The sequence below is a fragment of the Strix aluco genome, chromosome 16 (genome assembly GCF_031877795.1).
Source record: "Strix aluco isolate bStrAlu1 chromosome 16, bStrAlu1.hap1, whole genome shotgun sequence".
In the NCBI taxonomy this organism is placed as follows: Eukaryota; Metazoa; Chordata; class Aves; order Strigiformes; family Strigidae; genus Strix; species Strix aluco.
Genome location: NC_133946.1, coordinates 1,846,179 through 1,871,241, shown reverse-complemented (window position 1 = coordinate 1,871,241; position 25,063 = coordinate 1,846,179). Strand labels below are relative to the sequence as shown.

The window sequence follows — 25,063 nt, the reverse complement described above, 5'->3', positions numbered from 1 at the left end:
CGTTCTTAATTCAGTTTTCTTTTAAAGGCCTCAATTCAGCAAGACATTTGAAACAACCTAAACATATATGTATGTATTTTAGTAGAGGTATGTCTAGGTGAGTTGAATTAAACCTTGTATTTCAATGAACAGCTTGGCAGATGGTGCCCATGCTTCTCTTTTGCAAAAATCTTGCCCCCAGGCTATCTGTTCTTTCTGCCCTGTTCATACTCCCTTTTTTGCCTCAGTGTTTTCCTCTTCTGACTTCTCTCCACACAGAGAGCTCTATTTGCTTGTGATGGAAAATCAAAATGGAGGATAATCCATTCACAGCCTGCTCCAGACCCTAGTCATCTTGGTGTTAATATATGCATTGACTTCAATGTTCTTCAGATGCGAGAAGCCCTTTGTACATGGTGGTGAGTGGCCTGTGGCTAGAAGCTGTACACAAAATGGCAGAAGCCAACTCAAATGGTTGCTATTTGAGTCAGTTGGAAAATGAAGGAGTTTAAAAATTTGACATTGTTTCCAGTATGCTGATCACAGTCATCTGGTGGTGGTGTAAATACCGCACATATGTTTTGCCTCTTTTTGTGTTAATTCTATTCACTGGAATTAGTAAAATTTTGCAGTACAAAAAGAAAAGTCAGGCAAATGCTGATGACTGCATGTAAAGTCTAGACATTAGGCAATTATTTATGATTCTTCACTCCCTGTCATAAAAGGAAATGAGAAAAATAATTTTACGCTGGTCCTAGACTTGCCTTCTATGTGGGAAAGAGAAAAGGAGAATAACCTTTTGGAAAAGTCCTTCATGGCATGTGGACTGGGACTGATGTTCTTCCCTGTCTTAGAGAAGATAGCTCATCCCTACCCGAGGCAGTCCCTGGTGTATCATGTGCTGAGGATTTGGCCAGGCTTGAGTCTATTACTTCTATACTGCGTTACTAAAATATATGAGGATCAAACTCACTTTCTGCAAGAAAGCCATACATGGTACCCTCTGGCTCACTTCAGACTGGCGCTTGAAGTAATCTGAACTGTCCTTTTAGCTAGATGACAGTTTCACGGGTTATTATATTTTTTAAAGCACTTTTACTAAATATCTTGCACACCGTTAAAAATGCATTCAGGGAGGCATCCGAACATTAAAAAGACAGAGTGGAGTCCACTGTGCTACATACTGAAAGAGGGGCACAGAAAGCTGCCGAGACATCTTCTGTCATATACCTTGAAAACCTGGAGAAAAATATCATTTAGGTCTATCTTCATTTCCAGCTTGTGCAGCCAGCAACAGTGCAAGACTTGCACTTGAAGTAACAATCTAGTTCATGGTAGGTCAAGTTAGAATTCTACTCTGTTTAGCATTTTTGTTTATTTTTCCCTTTGCTGCAGGGTGAAAGGAAACTTATTTTCTCCCAAAGATGACTCTAACATGCCAATGATGCCTTCTGGAGCAGAAGCCCTATCACTCTTGTCTCCTAGATGAGTTGAGCACCACAGCAATGGGAACTGTACTTCTCAGTGCCCAGTCCAGTGATGTGGGAGAAGAAAAAGGATTCTACCTGTACTCTACCTTCCCTCTGAAAATGTGCAAAAATAGCCTAAAACATGCTCCAGTACTGATATAAAACATATTTCCCTTTTTGATAAACTGCAATTAATATAAATAAGAATTCTGCACCTTAATCCTACTGTTGCCAAAAAAAAAAAAAAAAAAAAAAAAAAGAGAGATGACCAGACATCAAGCCCTAGTTTTGTACCTGGCATCTGATCACTAATATTAATGGAATTTCCACACTGCCCAAACACAACATGCACCCACTGGACACTTATTTGACCAGCACATTTCAAGATAGACTTTCCAATGCTCTTGACTTTAAGACACTGGTGAAAAAGTCTCAATGGCAACAATCAGAATGGACCTTAGAAACACTAGTCTAAGCACCTTCTCTGTGAAGGCTGCTTCCCATAAATCTTTTGCACTTTAAAAACTCTCCACCTCAAAACTGACCCTAACACTGATGACACCTGTTGTGAAGTTTGTTTTATACTAGAGAGAGAATAACACAATCTTCCTAAAAATACAAAGAAGTGCTACTGAGGACTGAAAAGAGTGTCCAGCGATGTTCCTTAAAGACAACAGTGGCTATAACTGAAATAACAAATGATAAAAATGAACATCTACTATTTGAAAGTCACTGAGAAACGAGGCATGAATTAATATTCCTCATTAAAGAGAAAAGCTCAGTGCACATTCCAGAGACCACAGAAGACTATTTGGATAGGCTTGTCATTTTCTTCCCTCACAGCTGAAAGACTCCACTAAAGGCCATGAAAGAGCTTCCTAATCACTGATCATTTTAAATTGGTGACTACCTCTAGAACAAAAAAATACATCCGAAATTTGGGTAATACATCTGGAAATGGAAAGGGCTGCCTCTTCATCTCTCTTGGTGTCAGCTGTATGTCAGCAGTTTTATGTAACTGAGGGCCAACTGCTTAATTTCCCACACAAAGTCCCACTCTGAAAACCTTCCCACTGTTTGAAAGGGTTTTGCCTATGTATTGTTGCTATCCATTTCATCTGGAGAATCATGTTTTATAATTGCCCCACCAAAATGAAATGCAGAACTATTATGGAGCTTGAAAGAACAAATACATTAGTCAGGTTCAAAAGAAGATTTCTTGGGAACCTGGAGGCAATGCTGCTCGGAACCATTTGGGACCTTCCCAGGCAATGGGACCAATGATCTCAGATTAAGCTTGTGATGTACACCTCCTTCGAATCTCATTAATTTCCTAGCTTTGCTTCACAGTAGTTTATGCACTCAAGAATTGCTGTTGCAGTGCTCAGAATATGCTGAAGCCATTCTGGCTGCTCTGCCCATGCAGTCTTATACTCTCTGACTTACATCTCTTGCACACAACCAATCTGTCATTTAACCATTTGTGGACGACATAAATAAACAGTTTTTAAAAAGAGGCAAAATGATGGCAAGATCCAGCTCTCCACAAAAGCTCTCACTTGTTTCAGTAGAAAAGATCACACAAAGCCTCAGTTTTGTTCAAAGTTATTCATTCTATTATTATGGAAGGAAAAGAAAATAATATAACAAAATAGCTACAAAAGGTCCAACTATCACATTTTTCCCCAAATTAGCTTATAACCCAGATTTCGTATTAGTCTCATTACTAACAGCTTTTGTACAAAACAGTGAAAGGAAACAAGTTTTCGTAAGAACTGTGCTGATTACCTGTTGGGCATTAGCACATTTTTTGTTTCAGAAATATCTTTGTTTCTATTTCAATAAACTATACGCAGCCAACAGGGTAACCCTCACATTTTATGTGTTTCTAACCTAACAAAATCATGAATGAATGAAGATAGTCTTCCTTAAAGACTTCATAAAAGTACTTTGTTCCTTTATTTCTCTCTCTTTACTATTCCCTTTATCAAACTGTACAGAGTAGAATTTAAAACCACCTACCACATGGTCTGTTAAACTTCCCTAGGCGTGACCTTACTTTACAGAATGTATGAGGGTTTAGAATGTGAGGTGTGCAAGTTTGAACATTAAAATTAGGCTCTAGGATTTGCTGATTGTTGATTAAAACAAAGGGTACATGATGAATTATATAGAACCAATCCCACAGGACATGAAAGACAGATTTAAAAAATAAAAACCCAACCCACCATAAAAAAAAAAAAAGAAAAAATATCTCAGTAAGAATACTGGCCCCCACCCTCTGTTAATAAGAATCAGCATAGCCTTGGAGTTCTGCTGATTGACTTTCACCAAGGACTGTGTCTGGAGGATGAAATCTTCTACAACATTACTTGGATTTTATTCTGGTGCAACTGCTTTCTCTGCAATTCACTGGCGCCTGAGCTACAGCTGTGTAGCTAAGAGGCACAGCAGTGAGCCAGATTCTCCCACTACTTATTGTTTTTAAATTGGTTTATCTGTACTGATTTCAGTGGATTTGCTGTTGAACTACATTAGCCTATTAAAGAGAGGACAATTACATCCATTGATTTCAACAGGAATTTTGTCTGGACATATGGAGTGACAGCAGAATGCAAGATCTGGTTCTCTATTTTAGGACTGTGTTATTTTTCTGGTTTAGTTTCTCATCCTAAAGATGCCCTGACTGCTGCACTCCTGTTTTCTTAAGCTTCGAGATAAACCACTGTCATTAAGATATTTATAATAGCCAAAGGAAAGTTCTTGAAAATTATGTTCCTCTGAACCCTTAGATAGGTAACTGCAGATTTGCTGGGGTTCTCTTTCATTGTCTGTAGAGAAGCCCATGAAGCAGAATCTGAGAGTCAATGAGTCATCATCAGGCATCAGTGATACATCTACCAGAGACTCTCCTTCAGATTCCTCCACAAATTACAAAACTCGTCTAGTTCAAATGCTGGAAAAAGGAGATCTGTCCCACAGATTTTCAGGCACACAAAACTTGAGCAATAGCTCTTTGCACCAGATACTCAGGGTAACATCAGTTAAAACACATAAATAAAGACAGTTAACAGTGTGAAAAGTAAAGGCAAAGTTAATTGGAGAGAAAGAAAAACAGATTAAATGGGAAGAGACCAAATAAGATAGAGCAAGCACAAGTCCAACGGAAAGAAAAACGATCAACAGAATAACATGGGGAGTTTGGATGGAGGAGGCTCTAATAAGGAGACTGACTGACACAAAAGATTTAGTTGATGGGGTATTTTTTGCATGCTTATGAGAAAGCCAACACTGTAATCAGACTAAATTAGCATGCACAAGGCTGAAAAAGAATATTTAGTCACCTACCACAAATCTGAATGTAATAAACAGTGACAATTCATCATTCAGTGCCAAGAATGATTTGAATCTCTACACAAGCGAGAAGACCATCAAAAATGGGAAAAATAATAATTCTAGAGATCATATTGGGTGATAAACACATTCCAACAATAATAATGCTTCATATATTTTTAATGTCAGAGTCTGGCCACTTCACAATCAAAATAAGATATTCTGAGCCACAGCTCAATCTGGGAAAGCACTTCTGCCTCTTTCGGGTTGAAGCACTGTCAGCAGGGAAGATGCACGTGTGTTTCTTGTAAGCCAGAGAGAGGCATGCATGCCTGCCCAAACAGAAACTCTAGATGTATTTTTCAAGAAACCCCCCAGCCAATTTCACAACACTACCAAGAGCTGTTTCACAACCCTCTTACCTGCACAACCACCACCTGAATGGACACATGATCTGGGAGTCTGATTGGTGCTCGGAAATACTGTGATAATGCAACCAGAAGATGAAGTATTGCTACGAGACTTTTAGCATGAACAGCTGAAATAGATATTAAAAGCACAAGTTACAAACTGCAAAGTAACTAGGGCACATATTTTTACTTTTTAGGAGGTAGGGATTACGAGACTTTTTTCCTCTTGCCACCTGGAGCCAGAGGGCACTTTTAAGGCCCCTTGCCTTTACTGGCCTCCTCCTGCTCAACAGGTCAGCAATGTTTGTCAGCACCAAAGCGTTACTTTTTGCAACATGTCTGGATGCCATAGGCTTATGTAGATGAAAATCTAAAGATAATTCAAAAGCCAGATTTCATATACAGCAGTGCTGTCTCTGCATTCTCCTTTCCTCTATTCCCTTTATTTCAGTAAGGATTTATGGACTATCAGAAAGATATTTTTGTACTCATAACATGCACTTATTCATTTTTAAGTGTCACAATGTCTGCAGGATGATAAACGAGCCTATTTTGGCAGAAGCCTTAAGCAGTAACTTACTAAACTCAATGACTCAAACATTCCTCATGAAGTTGTTATAGTTCTTGTTATTGAACCTTTTTCACAGCAGGTTTCATATGGGTAGTTAACACTAACATGACTTACAAGATATCAAAAGCCATACTGTAGGAAATCCCTAATCAAATATCAAACCATTGGCATGAAAATGAATAATTTCCAATTATTGTTGCCTTTCTTATTCTTCTATTTTGTTTTAGCATTTAGAGTCTTCCCCAGAGTAAGCTTAGGAATGACCTTTGATAGCTACAGTAATGTTTTTTGTACTTGAATTAACCAATAACTACTACCTTACTTCATTGGTAAAGCAGGGTCAGATTCACTAAAATATCCTTCCTCATTATCTTCCAATGCAAGTCTCAACTATGTCGTGGAGATACCCATTCATATAAAACGTGGTATTGCTGTCAAATTTTGCAGGGGTGCCAGTGGTCACGGATGAGGTGCTTTAGCCAAACACTAGAAAGATGTCTGTCTGCCTAGCACCGGTGTGTGCGACAGCTGGCTCCAGCTGCTGCTGTCTATCTCTACTTTAGCTCTAAAACACATGTAAAACATTAAATTAAAACTAGAAGTTAAATTGTCAGGCCACTCCAAACACCCTGCCTCCAGCTGCTTAACAGAGAATGGAAAAAACCTGGGGAGATACTGAAGAGAGATGGGGACAGAAAACTCAGTGGAACCACACAAAGGGGAAAGTCAGAGATGCCTAATGTTCACTCTTCCTCCCTTGAGCTATTTCTCTCCCTCTCACTAATTTATTGTGAATGGAACAGGATACAAAACAGCTCAGCTCAAGACAGGTATAGGAGACAGGGAAACTGCTATATACTGGTCAAGGTATTCACCAGTGTGAAATGATTCTGGATACCAAACTTAAAACAGATTAAGAGGCCTTATTTTCTAAAACTGATGATAACCTGCTTTCTGCAACACATATGCACTAAAATGTCTTGTGTTGGGCCACTGAGGGCATTTCTATTAGATATTACTATGTTCATTTTAATACAATAAAACAGGAAGAGTGGAGTCCTAATCTTGATGAGAATTTTGTAATCAAATCAGTGGTTCAGATTTAGGCTTAAATGATCAGAAATATTATTCATATTGCAAATTTTACACAGACAAAGAGTCCTAGGACCTAACTCTCCTTCTATCTCCTACATTTATGGAGGTACTCAGCTGTTTCAACAAACCGAGTAACACAAAATTTAAGCTTGCATGCATGAACTTAAGAGCAGAAATACCATACTTTGACAGACTCTGAAAAGACAGTTTATTTAAGTTGGAGGTTGAGCACCAGTAAAGAGGGTAGAGCGTACCACATCTGGAAGTGCCCTGCAGAGCAGCTCCTACCATAAATACAGCCTTCCCTTATCGCTGGATATTTCAGAATTCCAGATAGTAGCTACAAACTCTGGGCTGTCAACAAATGAGAACAGCATAGAAAACACACAACTTACAGTCAACGTTCCATTTAATGCTTCTGGGGGGGAGTTTAAGGGTTTCATTGATCTTCTCAAGCACTGTCTGTAGCTTCTGTTTCTGAGCAATTTCAGACTGAGTAACTTCAGCAACATTCAGCTTCTCACTTTCAAGTTTCTCTGAAGTGATAATAGAAGAAAAAACAAGAAAAACCATTGTCAACTCCATGAAGAACACAAAGACATTACATGCACCCAGATGTACATTCAAGAGATATTAAGACTTCCTAGATTTAAAATTATCTGGTTTTCCTTCCAGAACCACTTTCCCCCTACACTTCTGAGCTCCTAAAGATACAGTTCACATTTTCGCTTTATTTACCCATTGCCAAGGAAAAGGCCATGTATTAATGAAAGCCACACTACTGGCTAACAAATATTTGCTGCAACTCCCTTTAGGGAACACAAGACTCGAAAGTAAGGCTCATTACTTCTGTTGCTACTGGATAAAGGGTATTCTGTATGCAAGTGTGTTGTACAGCAGCCTAGGAAACAGATACTAACTTTAAGAAGATTTGTTTCAGCAGTCTCAGCCTCATAGCTTCTCCCTCAGAGTCAGGAGATTTAAAAATTTTACTCGGTCCGTTTGTGATAAAAGTGATGTGACACCATATTCATAGAGGTGGCAGATGCACCCAAAAAATGCAAACAAGTATTTCTGGAGGTATGAAAACAACTAAAACCTTGAGCAATTTCTTTCTATGAAACTACAGCAGAATTTGCAGTAGCAAAATTTGCAGTAGATTTTAAAATACTTTGAATTGGTTTGTTAATAATTAGTACAGATTGCTAGGTGTATTACATACATGGCTTATGTTTACCATTAAATAGTAAGCAAAGAACATTTAGCAGTAAAATCTCCCTGATAATAACACCAGAAACAAAATGCTTGGTCACCTATCAATTTACTTCTATGAAAGAATATCTTATTAAGAGACAATGGAAAGTATCTTCTTAAGAGATAATTAAGAGATACAGGTTTCTTGTGCCTCCACAGAAATCAGTCTGTGCACAGTCTCACAACAAGACCAAAGTCTTTAGTTAGCAGAGACCTGACCCATAAGGAATTAAGAGTAATGGAAAAGATTCCACTGAAATCAATAAGTGCTGGATCAGTATACACACATTTAGAGTCAGGCTGTATCTGATATGCATTTTTGGGGTTTTGGGTGAAGCCACTGGAGGTCTGCCCATGAGAATCAAATTGCTCAGTCTGGGGCATATCCAGTCCATCACAATATATTAAATAGCTTAACCATTCATAGAAGGGAATAGTCTGTGTAGTCTTTATTAGAAGTGCTCACATGATGTTTCAAGATTCATTTAAGATACTGAAAAGAAATTTACTGGAGACTTTATGAGCTGTAATAACTAAGAAAATGGCTTCCAAGCCAACAGTTAAAAGAGCATATGCCAGCTCTGCATTAGCAGTTTCTTTTCTCTATCTGTTTCTCAGCTGAAGCTCAGTTTGCAGTCCACCGGGTACCATTTACCTCAGTAACATTAAAAGCCAGACATCAAATCAGAAAGAAATTCCAACTTTCCAGAGGAACTTCGCGATGTGAATAAACTACAGTATGGAACCAGCAGAGATTAAAAACATCCACCGTTGTACTGAAAATACCCCTGCCTTCAAACTTACTTTCCACTTGTAACACGGTTAAGTTTGTACAGCACATATGCAGATAATAAATTTAATTGGAGTGTATACTGCTGCCAAGACAAGAACCCTCCCTCTCTAGCACCCCAGGTAGGCTTTATGCTGTTCTCATCAACTACAGAGCACCACACATTGCACTGTAGCTATAAGGATTGTGCACACAGCCTATTGCTCAAGGGTTTCATAATACAATGCTATTTTTATATCACTTTGTGGCATAAATGTAAGATGATACCAAGGCTTCTAAGTAGGAACAAGTGATCTACTTACTGACAAAGTGCCCCAACAGCATGCACATATATTTTTTCTTACCAAATAATTTCTGCAATACTTGTCCATCATACAGGTCTTCAGCCAAATCTTTCACAATAATCCTCTCTCCTACCAACACATCATTAATCCAGTCAATTAATACCTATATGGGAAACACAAATTTGGCAGTATTATACACTATTCATTTGCAATTTAAAACACATGTCATTTTGTACAATGATGAAACTATTTAGCAGAAAGAATACCAAAGCTGCAATGGCTCAAAATACAATCAGTCTGAAAGACCATCAGAAGAAAATAGGAAGGACTTAGGAAGGATTCTTTTAAGGTGTCTGTGTCAATGCACCACAAGGTCTAGACAAATACTGGATTGATGCAGTGCTTTCTGGAGTGAAATCTGTCAGTAGTATTTTAACATTTACTGTGAAGCAAAAGGTGCTGAATTCAGTTATAATGAAACTTTCTGCTAAAGTTCTAACCCCAAGAATCACAAAGACTATGAGGGAAGTCAGTGTGATCTTAGATTGGGGGTGGGATGGGACTAAGAATCTGAACTCAGGATTTTAATCCAAATTCTTAAGTATTTCTGTGCCGTATCTAGAACAAGATACTGCAACAAATGACCTGTCCATTTCACTGGGATGTATGCACCCCGTGGTTTCATTTAATTAATATCTAAACAGTGCTTTGAAGTGCTCAAATGAAAGAGGCAGGGATAGATTTAAAAATAGTTTCACTTTCCTGAAAGTGTTTACATGCTTTTCATTACCTTCATTAGTTCTTGTAATTTTGGGTCATTTCTTGAATTTGGATCAACCATTGTTCGTACTTCATTTTCCTCTGGAAGGTTTAAAAGAAAGATATTAGAAACTATTACAGGCATGACACTTTATTTTACATCAAGCTTTTATGTTGAGATGTAAAATTGTTGTGAATTACCTAGCATAGTGTCCTCAGGGTCTAGTTCGAATGGAATTGGACTGAGAGGTAAGTTAATGGCATTTATTCCTTCTTCCTGTAATTCAGATACTAGGAAATAAAAAAGGAGAGCTTGGTCAAATTTCAATTCAATTTTACTTACTATTTCACTCTTGCTAAAAGTAGCATTAATTGTCTTAATTTCTTTATAAGAACATGACTCTATTAGATAAGCCACTAGGTGTAATTACAGCAATAAAACATAGCTAACAAATACGGGAGGCCCAGCCAACAAACCTTTACTTGCATGAGTAGATTTTTCATGGATAATGGGACTGGAATCAATGCAATTTCCTCAAATCTTTTCCAGGATAAGGCCCATTGTCCTCAAATTTTAAAAGGTTCCCTTGCATTTTAATAGTTTTGACATTTTAACACTAATGAATCATTTTAGCTGAGGGAAATGATTACTGCTCTCAGCTGTGTCACCCTTGCTCTGGAGATGCTTCAAGTTTAGATACTTCAGAAGAGCTAGATCTCGCTATATATCCACCACACAGGAGCTGCCAGACTGATAAACTATTTAGGACTGAAGGTGCAGTCGCAGCACACGGCTACCTCTGTTGTTCAGGTCAGAGACCAACTAGAGCAGACTGTGGGATGCTTCTGGCCTGTGTTCTTGGGCTTTCTTTAGCAGAAACCATGGCAGCAGGACACAGGTGTAAGATGATGAACCCGCAAAAGTACTGCCTTTGTGCAGAGTTCAGACATAGGTTGAGAAAGAATATGGACACAGGAATGGGGAAGTAATCCAAGATCCCACAGTTTGGAGATGCCCACAGTTGTCAGGAAATATGGACGAGTTCTTGCTCAGCCAAAGTCCCCTAACACTGCAAAAATCAATGTTCTTATAATACATGGTCTGAGAACACAGGAGCAGAGAGATCCAGAGAAGTGTAAAAGCAGCCCTGCCACTAGTTCTGTGCTGTACAGGTTCTGTACCTGGTACAGTTCAGAGCAACTTCATTCATTCCTCTGGGTGACCCAAACTTTAATAGGCTGCAAAGACAAAACCCTTCCTTCACTGCCCAAACATGCTTCCATAACAGAATAAATACAAACAAGCCAATACACTAATTCCACCACTATGGAAGAACACAAAGCACTGTGCAGGGAGAGAACCCACTCTGGTGATCAGACAAGTTTGTATCTTGCTTTGTAACCAAGAAATCAGTGCAAACCTGATTTACCAAACCAGGAAAGAGTCTCGCTGTCTTATGAATGACAAGTAAGTAATGTTGTTTTGACCACTTGTTTTCCAGTGTACAGACCTTTAATAGAACTGGTTACAACAACAATACAACTGTTCCAGTCAGAGTTTAAACTTAAATAACTTCATTCAACCATTCTGCACGTGTCCTAAAGATTCAGGTATGTACACCTTCTGACATGAACTAAAATGTATGATTTATATGCAGATGCAGATTTACCATCTAACATTTCAGATTTACTACCTGAAGCTTTCCTCAGTTTCTTTTGACTATTACAGAAACAATTTAGGTTTGGAGAAAACAGAAAAGTAGAAAGGGACCTTGTGCTTTGTTCCTGTCCACACGACTGCCTTGTAAGTTAGCTTTTGTAAAACAGTTTTACCTTTCTGCCTTAACTTCCTGTGTGTAGTAAGTATAGCTAAGTTTCACATGAACACTGAGATAATTAGTCAGTTGGTGTGATAACAGTACTTAAGACTTTCCAAATATTTTCTGTGCTTTGTGAAATGTTTTGTGCTCTGCCAGATGAAATGCCTGTGCACATTTCAAGAGTGTGTGTAGCTGTATTCAGGCATCTATGTGAGATTCATACCAATAAGGCTGGTAGAATGCTTATTACTTTTAATTGTACAGAAATAACTTTGAAAAATCCACTGCCTTCAATACTGAAACACTAACTTCACTCCATACATTCACCCTGCTTATGTATCTGTAAAATACAAATACTGAGGAGCTCTAAAAAGTTGTAAAATAATGTTGACAATAATAGTTCCCTCGATTGTTGTATATCCTCTAAAATTGATGGCTGAGAGCAATGGACCAAATTAATCCCTCATGTAACTTCATTGAGTTCTGAGGAGTTATAGAAAAGATGAATTTGGTCTAGCATGTACAATCTCAGGAACTGTTTACACTTAATGGCAATTTTTGAACTGCTAGCACTCCTTAGAGAAAATCATTGCTGGTTTTATTAACCTCTTTGATTTTAATTTTGGTTCAAAATGGTTATGGGCATAAAAATGTCAGTGGATAGAAAACTTCCATGTGGAGGTCTTTCTGTTCTGAAATGTTTAGTGCATGGATGACTTCCACACAAAGGTTCCTAGGAAGCAAACGCTTTTTTCACATCAATCCCAAGAGGGAGCATAGTAAATAAAATCCGTTCAAGCCAACTGGCTCCACTGATCTCTCCCATCCCGAAGGGCTGGATGCTCTGCTTGAGCAAGACACACTGAAGGAACCACTCAGCTCATTTTCCTAGTGAAGGACAGGAGGGAAAGATTTTGGCTCCTCTCTCCAGGGACGGACCCACTGGCAGAGCTTGCTGACACTTCTCCAGGGAGACTGAGTGGACCTTTCAAGGCTGAATGTTTTAAGGCATTCTTTACAAGGCCCACAGAACCTCCCCACATATTTGTCCTCCACTGTGCACAACTATTGAATTCTACTTTTAATAACACAACCTTCATCATATTATCAGAGTTTCTGAAAATAAGAGAAAGCAAACAAAAAAATGCCGTATCTTTGCATAGAAAGGGAACATAAAATACAAATAAAATAATAATAAATATACATGAAAAACTAATACATTGATCTGTTCCAGAACGCATTGCAAGTGTTGTATTTGTTGTACAGCAGGGCCTAAGTCCTACTTTGCTGTACACAGGTATACACAAATGGTGGTTTTGTTCCCCCAAGCAGGTCACTCGAATCACCTGTATTTTTCACACCTGCCCAAGCCACATGCAGAACCTACCCAACCCACCTCTGGATGACCCAAAGATCCCAGATGGATCCAGTTTGCCAGAGAGGACAGCTCCTCCTCAGCATTCTGCAGTGCACAACCCATGCCCAAGGTTTGTATTCGTCCTATAATAAAGACTCCTCCTGCCCTCCTGTCCCCTACATGCAGAAAACATGATAGAGAAACCCCGAGCCTGATAGCATCTTTTTCATTTCTTTCCCAATGCTAAAGAGAAAAGATTTAACAACAGATTAATAAGACTACTAAAAGGAGCAGGTAAGAACACATGAATTATATCAAGCTGTACATAAAGGGAGAGAAAATGTATTATGTAGTATAGCCTCACTTTCTAAGAATTTCTATCAAAAACGTTCCATGACAAACCACTATTATACTTAGGTGTTTATAGAGGAACCACAAAAATGTGATTGAGGTTAAGAGTTTGCATACCACAGTTTCAGCAGAAGAATCCATTTTTCAGCTGCTTTTCATTAATTTGTTATAATTAATTTTCATGAAAATCACTTCAGCAATTTAGTATTTCAATAAAAACAAAGCAGACAGGTTTGGGACAATTTCTGCAGCAGCTGAGATTAAAATAATCTCATTTCTTGAAATACTTTGAGGAATGATTTGGAGCATCAGCAAGACCTCCACTCTGAGTCTTACAGTGTATAGACCCAGGAAGGGAAGAGGGGACATAGCTGCAGCAGGTCATTTATACCACACCAGTTGCCAGGAGCCAGATCAGTGCACTGGGACCCATGGCAGTTCCTCTGAAGGGCAGTATCCACAGAGTTGTCTGCTTGACAGCTTGGCCACTGGACAACCCCGCAGCTGGATTGAAGAACACCCTTCTGTTCCCACCCTCTGCTGCAGCCCAGATACAGCCTGGTGTGCTGGCTGCCATGGGGCTTGTTTTCATCATGCTTATATTGGCATGATTAGGGACTTTATCCTTTTGGACATGAGAGGAAAATCCAGTCCTTCATGGGTTTTTTTACAGTCACCAGGCTGAGTGGAACTGGGGGTGGAATGTACTTTTAAAGGAAGACCCTTAAAAGCAAGTTACACATGGGCCAGACAAATCTCTATGTGAAAGTCCGTTTTAACTCTGGATAAGGAAAGGACACTTCTGCTCAGACTTCTGATTCAGCTTCACATGTCAAATTTGTTATGATGTCATCAAGTGCAACTCCACTGCTATCAGCTGTCAACAGACTTCCTCCTACCATGCCAGCACCAAATTTGGCCCCAGAGCTGGGGAGCCCACAATCTTGTATCAACAGCAACTACAGCAGCTATTTTAAGCTGGATAGAGTTCTTACTGGTTTAGATGCTCTAGGATTACAGGGTCATAAACCTATGCTATCAAATCCATGCGGGTGCTCCGAGCCAGACTTTGCCCTTTGATGCATGCATCCAACTGCCATTGAAACCGTTGGATGCCGAGCACATCTGACCTAAATGATTCGATGATTCTATGAAAGTGGAGTACTGCCCATACGGTTTAAATTGGCTTAATTCCTCCAGTACATGCAGCCTGTTGCTCCACATTGTATTTATTAGACAGTTTCATTTGGGTTTTTTACTTGTTTATTTTGTGTGCTGAAGGCTTTTTGCTCCCCTGTTTAGTATTCAGGGCTTAATGTTATTCTGATTTGAATAAAACGCATCCTATTATTTAACTGAGCTCAGAAATGCCACATCACCCAATGCACTCTCTGTGGTTTAGACGTATTTTAGCATATCTATCCAATGAATCATAAAATAAATACAGCAAGATGTAGTGTTAACTGGTCTCTCCTCTGAGTGCTACAGCCATGTCTTTCCATATAATTGATTCCGTACTTACAAAACTAAAATTACTCAAGTGCTACAACACTAACAGGCAGATTCTGAAAGTCTGTGACTAACTAGAACTGAACCCTAATGTTGGAGGAGCACAGTGACACAACATTTCTAACCTCAATCTTTCAAAACCAGGAGATTTAAATACATGCATACACACCTACATAAATATATACATACACACTTTTGCAGTTCTTTAACTGCCTTTCTTTCTTTAATGTAAGAGTTTTCCATTCAAGGTCTTCTCTCCCATTTTTAAGCTTGCAAAGACTTTGTTTTGGGTTGTGGGGGTTTTCTTTGTGGAAGCTGAGATTTGTTGACAGTCACATGACTCCAAGAGTTTAATCTTTCTATAAAAAGTCAAAGGACAAACTACCTGATATTGTAAATTACCATGGTAGACAGTAGCTTTACATGCCATGTCTCTATCTTAAGCTACACTTTCCTGGAACAAGCACAACTTGGAAGGCTAGCTACAGACATCATATTGCCAGAGTAACACTGGATATTTGTATACACACCCATATTCAAACATGCTTGCTTATGCTACATATGTTTATGTATGTAGCCATAAGTTACAGCCAGTCAGAAAAACGCTGATTTTCAATAAGAAATGTCTTTACTGCTCTTGTGTAAGATAGAACTATTCACTCAATTATAGCTGAGATAAATTTAGATGAATTCGTTTTGGTTTCATATTGTCTTTACTGGGTGGGTGCAAATTTCTGATAAATGCTCATGATCTTGATGTCTTGCTTTTGTAACCAGTTGCGCACAAGAGCAGCTTTACTGCTACTGACTTGATAGTCTGCAATGCAGACTTGAGTGTAAATGACTGTATCCACACAGATTTCAGTGGATTTATGCTGATTTATACAAGCTCACTGGCTCAGTGTGATTCCTATTCCTCCTCACATACTCCAGTTGTATACCCTGATATAATTCCAGTGGAGTAATTCTGAATTTGTACTGATAAATGTGAAGAGAGATTCAAATAACCTAAGATGGTCAGAGAATGAGAGGAAAAAACAGCAAAACCATTTTCAAAAAGTCCTAGTTTAAGCTTTTACAGAATGACACTATTTAGTCAAGCAAACTTATGCAACTGCTTTCTGGGTCATCCATCCAAAATGTTATTTTCTAATGCTTGTGTGTGTGCATCTTATAAGTCCACAAAGGGAAAAGAAAATATTAATCTAAAATGGTACTGCCTAATTTTCTTGAATACATAATTCATCCAATATGGATTCTGGCAGCTCAGCTTTAACTCCAAAACAAAAGAAATCCACACAAAAGACAATAAATCTGCATTACACATGGTACTAAAATGATCCAATGGATTTATAGATGTTTACAAGTTTGCAGAGTGTGACACAGCGTCCACCAGAAATTTGATATTCACAGCACAAAACATCATAAACATATGTCTGCAACTACAAAGGGGCCTTTTTATGTGGGGATCATTGTTAAAATTGTCTTCAGAACATAAACCTTAAGTTGTAAATGCTACTCCCCATTTATTCTCCAAGACATAACAAATGAGGAAAGAAAAGCAGAGATATGTTTGTAATTGAAAATGTTTCTCAGGAAATGATCTGTACAGGAACATCATTCTCATTCCATTAACTGCTGACTCCAAGCCAACCATTTGTAAAAGTAAATAAATATGCAAACTGGCTGACAACAATGTGCCTGCCTTTAATGTTACTGCATTAGTACCCAGTCTCCAAAAAAGAATCTATTTTCTTTTCTCATTTCTCCATTAAACCAAACATGGCATACACACAAAAAGAACGGGAGAAATGGTGTTCACAAAAAAGAATGTGAGAAGCGCTATAATTTAATTTTCATGTATGCAATACAAATTAAATGCTTATTGCCTTGAACTTTCTTTAAAGTCCAAAGCTACTCTGAAGTACCTCATTGCTGTTCCTTTCTTTTTTGCAATTAGCAGGGAAAAATTACCCTCCATAGATTGACAGATCTCTGGTCTGAGTAGGTAAAAAACAACAACAAAACAGGGAGCAAACAGTCCTTTTAAAGAGTACATGTGATTTTCTTCACCATGTCACAAGTAGCTTCATCAAGCCTTACATGCTTTCACATTTCATTTGGGATGAAGGTTCTTTCCCAGAATTTTCCTGTAGTTTCTAAGAGGTAGTAAGTGGTGTAGTGTCAAGCTAACACAGATGCCAGTCATTCCATTCATTCCTTCAACATATCTCTCAACACATCTTTTAAAATACATAAGCAGTATCTGCAGATGTTTTGGAAAGCCTGTCACCCTATAGGAGTGAACTGAAAAAAAACCAAAAGTCAGTGTTGGGAACAAATACAAACAGGAGTTCAAATGACAGGTTTTTTCCTCCAATGAAGAACAAACCATGCATATGAGAAATGCTGTGACCATTTCAAGTCCTTATCAAAATGTGATGCACTGAATCTGATCCCAGCCTGACAACTCTTCAAACGGCCTCAGATAACGTTGCTAGGGTCTTTGTGCAAAAGATACCTACAGGTTGTTAGCTGGTCTGCATAATGAAAAATATTTTATTGAAACAAATCCTTTGACAGCTAAGATCTCCTATTTATTGAGATGTTTACTGAGAGATCTCAGAACTGATTTATTGAGATATCTCAGAACTGCATGGAGCGCTTGGGGGGTATATGGAGACAGAAGGGAGAGCTATTTGTATCTTCCTCACCAATATTTTCGTATTTGGTTATACCAAATCTGCAGTAGCAACATCCAGAAGAGAGTCAGATAGACCTCTTGGCATAGTCCTAACCCAAAGCAAGTGGAGGCAATTGTTAATCCTATATGTTCACCAGCTTGCTGCAACCATTTTTTCCAAATATTGTGGAGTGGAGAAGCTGATTTTATAGGACTGACTTGCCTTGTTCTCTGAATCACCAACCAGCTAATAGTAGTCATTCCAACATCAACAAGAGGCGCTCATGCAGAAAAGACAAAACCAAAGATCTGTTCCAAGAAGTCTTTCCCAGCTCAACAAGTTCTAGCTATTCCTAAGAGGAAACCCAAAAATAGTTCTTAGGAATGTGAGGGCACACTAGTAGCAAGCTGAGGATTTCCTGAATTTCTTGCTCTTTTCTTTTTGTGTATATAAGCCTTGTTTTTGAAGGAGAAAAAATTAAGTGTCAGACCCACTGTATCTCAGTGATCTAGATGACTTCTTCTTAGAAGAAGAATTAGAAAAATGACTACATTTACTGGAAAGTTAAAGTTCTTTTTCAGGGACTGCAAATTAGTTTATGTATCACACATGGCTACGATTTTCAAACTGTAGTTCCTAGAGCTACTTGTGTTTTAATATAAGCATCTGGTCACCTTGAAGGAATGACTTTGTGACAAAGGATCAGAAGATTTGTAGTAAGTGGCCAAGTATTTCTACATCCCAGAAGGAAAAACCAAAACCACCTTAATATCTTCTGAGAGCTCCTCATGCTTCAAGATCTTTCTTTGGTATCAAAGTCAATCAAGATAAAGTTTGAGGGTGACACCAAGGCTGGACAAGTAGCAAACACAAGGAAGATGGGACAAGAGTGACTTGAATAAATTAAAATAATAATGGATACAAATATGCAGATGTATTACTTATTTGCATAACTGGTAGCTTGCAGTCCATGCTTTGCTACCTTCTGCATCAATCTTGAGCATCTAACCATGGTTCTCAGATTCAGTACAACAAATGAGAATTGACTTGCAACATCTAATTCTTTTGTTCTACTCCATTTTAAAGATTTTCAATTTCTTGCTATGTTTAATATTTGTGCCTAGGACACAGATGGTTTCTAAAAGTCTCTGCATCGTGTCCTAGGGAATTGAAGTTTCTTGTCAAGGACAGAATCAGGATCTAATTTGGGAATTGGGATCTAAAGACAGGCCTTCAACATGGAAAAACTACGCTGTGGTTTTGGCTGGATCAGCAGAAACCCAGCTACATTCTTAAAGAAAATGGGCTGTATTTGGTGAAGGGCAGAAAAATAAAACCTTAAAATGGCAGAAATACATAGTCTAGCATACTGAAGAGTAAACTACCCTTTGGGGTCCTCTTGACCAATGTGTGTGACAACAGAAAAACTTCAGACTTGGACTGCTACAGAAAGGACTATAGAAAAGGTAAACTTGTTTCCCCATCCTTATTTCATATGAGTTTGGATCACCAAGATGCACATCTGATGTGTGGAAGCCCTCCTGTTCTTAGTCATACAGCATGAAGGGTCAAGGCATGGAGAGGAATATATTAGGGCTGTGGCAATCCCTGACTAGAGAGAGGACTTTGGTCAGCTGGCATAAATCATAGCGTGGTGTGATCAGTAGTATGGCTGTGGTTAACAGCTAAAACACTTTTACACAGAAGTGTAAGATGATGATGCAAGACAGGACAGGACTTTGGTAGCACAAACTGGAAACTATGTTTGGCTTAGGAAAGCAGAGTTAGCTCTCAATTTGCACAGGAAATAAAACCACACTTTCCAGTCTAGGTTCTCAAATTCCTTAATCAGAATTAATTCATTTAACACCCCACCAACAAAAGAAAATAGCATTATCCCCATTCTGCAGCTCAGAAAGTGACACAATTCTAGATTAAGGGATATATTTACATGTTTCCTTTCTGGAGACACAAATTGGACTTGTAAAATGGAAGCTAGGCATTTGGAAATACAGCCTTAAAAACCTGTCTATAATGTTACACTTAGGCTGATGTAGAATGGACAGGAATACCTGTGTCTCGTTTCCCAAACCTGTATAATAGCAAAGAGAGCACCCTTCTTTTCATATAACCAGTAGTAACGATTTTCATCCAGCCCTGTGCTTTGCCCTTCACAGGCAATGCCTGGTACCGTCCTGTGCATTCCTGATTTTGCTCATTTCCTTATAAAACTCAAACAGCTGCTCCAACTTCCAAATACCCTCTCTCAAAAAAATTACCTTACTGAGCTGTTCATCTGATTATGGTGTTCACATGTTTCTTATCAGTAAACAAGTCGCAAGCAATGTAAGCACCAGCACTGTGAGTGTAAACCCTCGGCTCTGAACTGCACATGCACTGCAACCGTCTTTTCTGAGAGGTCACAGACAAGCTGTAGGTTCGAAGCAGCACTTGCTACCACCTGTCAAGCGCTGCCAGACAAGGGAAACTCCGCTGTGTAAACTCCTACCTGTTAAATGCATTTCCTGGTTGCTGTCATTACCAATGTATCAACTTCAGCATGCAAAACGTTCATACCAATAGTAGCTGTGGCTGTATGTCCTACTTCATAGGTGAACACACCAAAAATTGAAGTTCAGTCATCCAAGTAAATAACCTTAAATGAGTTTTACTTCATAGCACTAACACATTCAGAGATTCCCAGAAATAACCTACAGCACTCTGTTGTTGATGTCATAAATAAGTTTGTTAATATTCCTATCAGGAAGTGTTTAGTGCTACAAAATTTTCATTTTAATAAGCATAAACGTTAAAACTTACCTACTGCATGACACATAGCCCATTTCAAAATTGCTATCTTAAGCATGCTTTTCACTACAAATGACAACTTTCCCTGGAAAAAATTCAGCTGATAAAAATCACTATTTTCACACTGGATCCAGTATTACTTAAGGACTGAATTTGTACCAAACTGAAGTTAACAGAAACACATACTCTTACAAAATACTGCTAGAATGAAACAGCTAATTCTATCTCACTCACATTGCAGAAATATTTTCATGAATAGCATTCAAAATTAACAAACTACTGTATTTTCTTCCTCTTTTACCCAGGAAAAATGAAGTCTGACAAGGGCAAGAAGAAAATAAACTCCCATTCTTATCTCCAAAATATTACAAAACAAAATTAACTACCATTGTAAAAACATAAGGTCATAAAACAATACTCCTAAAGTATCACAGAAATGAAGATGAAAAATAACTGAGTCAGTCTAGTCTCCTACCTTTAGGGCAAAATGCTCCACAGCCCATCATAGGGTCGCTGGGTCACCCTCATAGTGCATCACAGGGAGAACGGCAGTCCTTAAGGTGTTTGAAGCCCCTAGCTCTGCAGGCCCCTTTGCTGCTGTTCTTCAGAGAAGCTGTATTAGCTTTAGAGCCTGTTTTCCAACAGAATGGTCCAAGCACATCACAACTCTCAGCTCAGAGCATCGCTTCAGAACAAGTGACTGACTGCCTATATAATTTAATATGATGCCACATGAGACTCATAGACCATCTGCAAAAGAAACTAAATCTGCTTTTCGCAGCTTGGTAAGTTGCATTGTGAATGCTAGGATGCAGTTTTGACTGTGTGCTTTTGTTATCAGTCATATAACTGAACAAAATACTCAATCAGCAAGTGTAAAGCACATTTTTTTACCAATTGCAATCTGTTTCTGCTGTAGGTAACTTGTACCTTTTCCCCTTAAAACTAAATAAAGCCACAATTCCCCTCAAAGCATAGGTCTAGGCACCGACATGGCAATATTGGAAATTCTTTTTTTCTTTTTTGGGGGGGGTGGGGGAGGGGGGTGGTGGTGGTGAAACAAAGGCTGGTCAACCAAAGCTACAGAATCCTTGAATCCTGTTGCCAGAATTGAGATGCACACGTGATATTACCAAATTCAGGCTCTGATCACAGTATTCCTTTCTCTATAAATACTTCCCTACTGAAATAATTAGCAAAACTCATGTGGAATGAGGATTAACCTCTAAAACAGGCAAAGCATATAAAAAACTAAAAAACTGAGGAAAAGAGAGGTATGAGCCATCAAAAGAATAATAAACTGCTGGTAAGAAATGAAGAAGAAAGTTTTATGGGCTACGCATCCTTCCAAAGAGAGACAGTAATGAAAAGATAATCTAAAGCAATTACTTACTCGGGCTAAAAATCAAATTGCTATGAAGTTTTCTACAGACTAAAACTTTTCACAAGCTGTAAAATGTTTAAGTGTCTGTTTCAACTTGGAGCAGGATGAGGGAGGTGACACATCCCTGGCTCATTTCTAAGTCGTGGAAAGTGGTTACCTTTCTAGTTTCCAACTGAGCTGCATTTTGAAATATCAGTGCCAAAAGGCAAGTATGGAGAACTGAGAGGTATTTATTGTTTAGGGTTACTCAGCTGTGCTACACAACGTTCTTCCCCCAGGTTTCATATCAGATGTGATTCCTTGCAGGAAGAGACAGAGAGCTCTCATCACTGTTCTGAAACCACATTCTTCGCCAGTTCTAAGGAGTATCTGATACACATCAGTCTGCAGCTACTGGGTCACTCCTAAAGACACCTTTCCCCTGCCAACAGTCCTATTTCATGTTGTGCTCACAAGTAGTAATGGGGCTCCCCGTTCTGACTCCTGGAGTCCCATTGCTTTCTGGCACTGGGAAACGGGATTGCTGAACTGCTGAATAACAGCATTCAATTACAGGACAATACTAAACTGGGAGTTCTTTACCAAGCTTCCTTTTCTTAATTTCTGAATAGAACCATAAGTGTCCCAGATACTTTATTATGTCAATCCTGTTTGCGAGGTAAGTACAGCTAAAGAAAAACCACGCTCCACTTGAAACAACAAGGAAGATGCTGAACGTGATTATATGTCATGAAAATTCATAGAGTCTGAAGCCACAGCAATGTGCATCATCAATTCAACCTATTTGATAAGCAGTTATTTATACCTATATATAAAGTGGCACTTTTTTGCATGCACAGAAATAGCTATTTTACAAAAATAGTAAATTAAAGTTTTTCTATTTTAAGATGAATTTTCATACCTACAGTAGTAGCCAAAAGATCTTGTCCAGGTAAACTGTTCTAATAGGTGTAGTTCCAGTAGAGTAAGAAAGCTGCAAATTAGCTAAAGCAGAGCTGCTTTCTCAGCATGGTGAGAAGTTGACAATAGCAGGTCTGAAGTGCATAGCTTGGGGACCCAGTAGAGGAATTTCTAATCATACTCTCTGTAATCCGTTTTCACTTGCCACAAAAATAAATTCAAGTGGGACTTAATTTCTAGTTCCTGTAATCTAACAACAACAACAACAAAACCATCATTCAAAAAGCCTGTGCACTTCCCCCTTCCCTTAGCAGAGATCACTGCAGGGAAAAAACAGCAGATTAGTAAGATGCTTTGGGCCTAGAGTTTCCCAAACTGTTCTAAGGGTTCACTTTCAACCCCGCAATTTTCAGCTTTGCAAAAACAGAAGTATAGCCAGGGAGGACTAAAGTCTTTTTCAAGCGGTTTTGGCCATCAATACAGGAAACAATTCAAAGGCAACATGACACTGATAGCTTAATTTGTGAAAATGGATAAATACCGTATCTGCCACATAGCACATTAACCCATGTAACAAATAAATACAGAAATAGCACTGCAATACTTGGTTAAAAGGTTTTGGTTCACAGAGGAGGAAATTTAATTAAAGCATGTAATGTCAATTACTGTCATTTGTAATTTTATTTTGCTTCCCTAGAAACAATACAGATGCAGGATTCTAAAGTTACCTGCATGTTTGATGCAAATGGGATAAAATTATCTAGGTTCTGAGAAAATCCAGATAGTAATAGGAAAAAAAATGCATTTTTACCTAACCTCAGTCATGGATCTTCTTCAAAGTGTTGATTACATGAGGACTGACATGGCTCCAATTTAAACATATAAGCCAACAACCCAGACCTGAAACAAGACTTTTATGTTTAAAAAATTGTGTTAAGTCATCAGGAAGGTTGGGAGGGGACCAACAGTCTAATTCTCCACTACTGCAAATGGCACAGCCTTACTAAAGCCAAGAGAAGAGCATTGATTGATATCAGAAGATAATTTGGCTTACTGTTTATACTGATTGATTTCAACTGGAAAATTACAGGGCCAGGTCCTTAATGCTTCTGTCTCCTTCGTTCCGCTCTGTGCAAAAGTGACAGAGACCTAGGAGCCATGTAGAAGACTCCAAGCATCTCACCACCACAGCAATAAACGCTGCCAAACCTCATCAGTCCTTCTTCTCCTTTGCCATACACAATGCACTGGAGTATCAGCATCCATTTCTGCTTTTATACAAACTGCTTTTCAGCAGTAGAGCTCAGTGCTGCACGGAAGCATGCCACCTACATCATATTCTGTTGAAGTCAGGAAATAATACCAGAAATGGATGAATTAAACTTACTGTTGGTAAAATACATGTCAGATATATTTCTACCTTGCAAACTATGATCTGAGCTACCACTAGAATCAGCAGGAGAAAATCTGCTGTAAAGACCTTGAAGCTGTTTTCCTTTAAGTACCACCACTTCTAAATATGGCAAGCATCCTGCCTTCGAAAAATCATACTTTCCTCAACAGTGTAATGCTACAGTAAAATAGTGATTAGAATTATAGGAAAGAGCTAACAAAAGAAAGATTAAACCAATCAGATGCTTTCTTATGTCTCTAAATGATACACACAAATCGTGTCTATCAGGTTCCCCCAGGCTATTTCAGGAGTATGCAGAACACAAAACGATGCAAATTCATTACAAAAAGTCTGAATCTAATCTACTTGAATTTAAAATGCCAGGAATCACGTAAATGGAAGATGAGAAGACAGAACTCATACGTTATACATAAGCAGAAACAGGAGCAATACAAACTGGGAGTCTCATAAAACGTTAAGTTACCAAGAAATTATAGGTCAGATTTCTGGCAGTGCCCATCTACTGGTGTATAACTGCAGTGAGGAAAGAGGTATCTCCAAACTGCCTTCGTGCCTTCCCCAGTCCTCAAAAGGATGACATGAGGCTGGTATCTGGGATTTCACGGGTGGCTTTGGGGGTATGAGTGACACTTAACGTCCCCTCCCCATTCACCAGGGCTAAAATCAAGAAGTGAAGAATTCCAAAACAGACTGTGTAATGCAAAGGGAGGAGTTAGACACCAGTCATATTTTTATGCATGCAAATTATCGGACTGTGTCCTTCCCAAATAACACAGGTGAATGTTGACAAACGTCATTTAAAATGGGCAATTCCACCTAGACCTAGGTGGCAAATGCAAAAAATTAGACTGTTGATAAAAATAAAATACCATTGACATGACACAGTTCACCT

The 25,063-nt window shown here is 38.6% G+C and overlaps 1 protein-coding gene across 3 annotated transcripts in view; it reads right to left on the bottom strand.

Moving 5' to 3' along the window:
- Positions 1-25,063, bottom strand: part of PARVA (parvin alpha) — a 68,484-nt gene that overhangs the window by 14,626 nt on the left and 28,795 nt on the right. For all 3 annotated transcript variants that reach the window (XR_012625392.1, XM_074842035.1, XM_074842036.1), the window contains exons 2-6: positions 10,146-10,235; positions 9,976-10,046; positions 9,246-9,348; positions 7,253-7,393; positions 5,204-5,319 (exon numbers count right to left, since the gene is read on the bottom strand). Coding sequence is in view for 2 of the 3 variants with exons in the window: in XM_074842035.1 (XP_074698136.1) it covers positions 5,204-5,319; positions 7,253-7,393; positions 9,246-9,348; positions 9,976-10,046; positions 10,146-10,235 (521 nt within the window). In the remaining variant the exon portion in view is untranslated. The remainder of the gene's footprint in view (positions 1-5,203; positions 5,320-7,252; positions 7,394-9,245; positions 9,349-9,975; positions 10,047-10,145; positions 10,236-25,063) is intronic.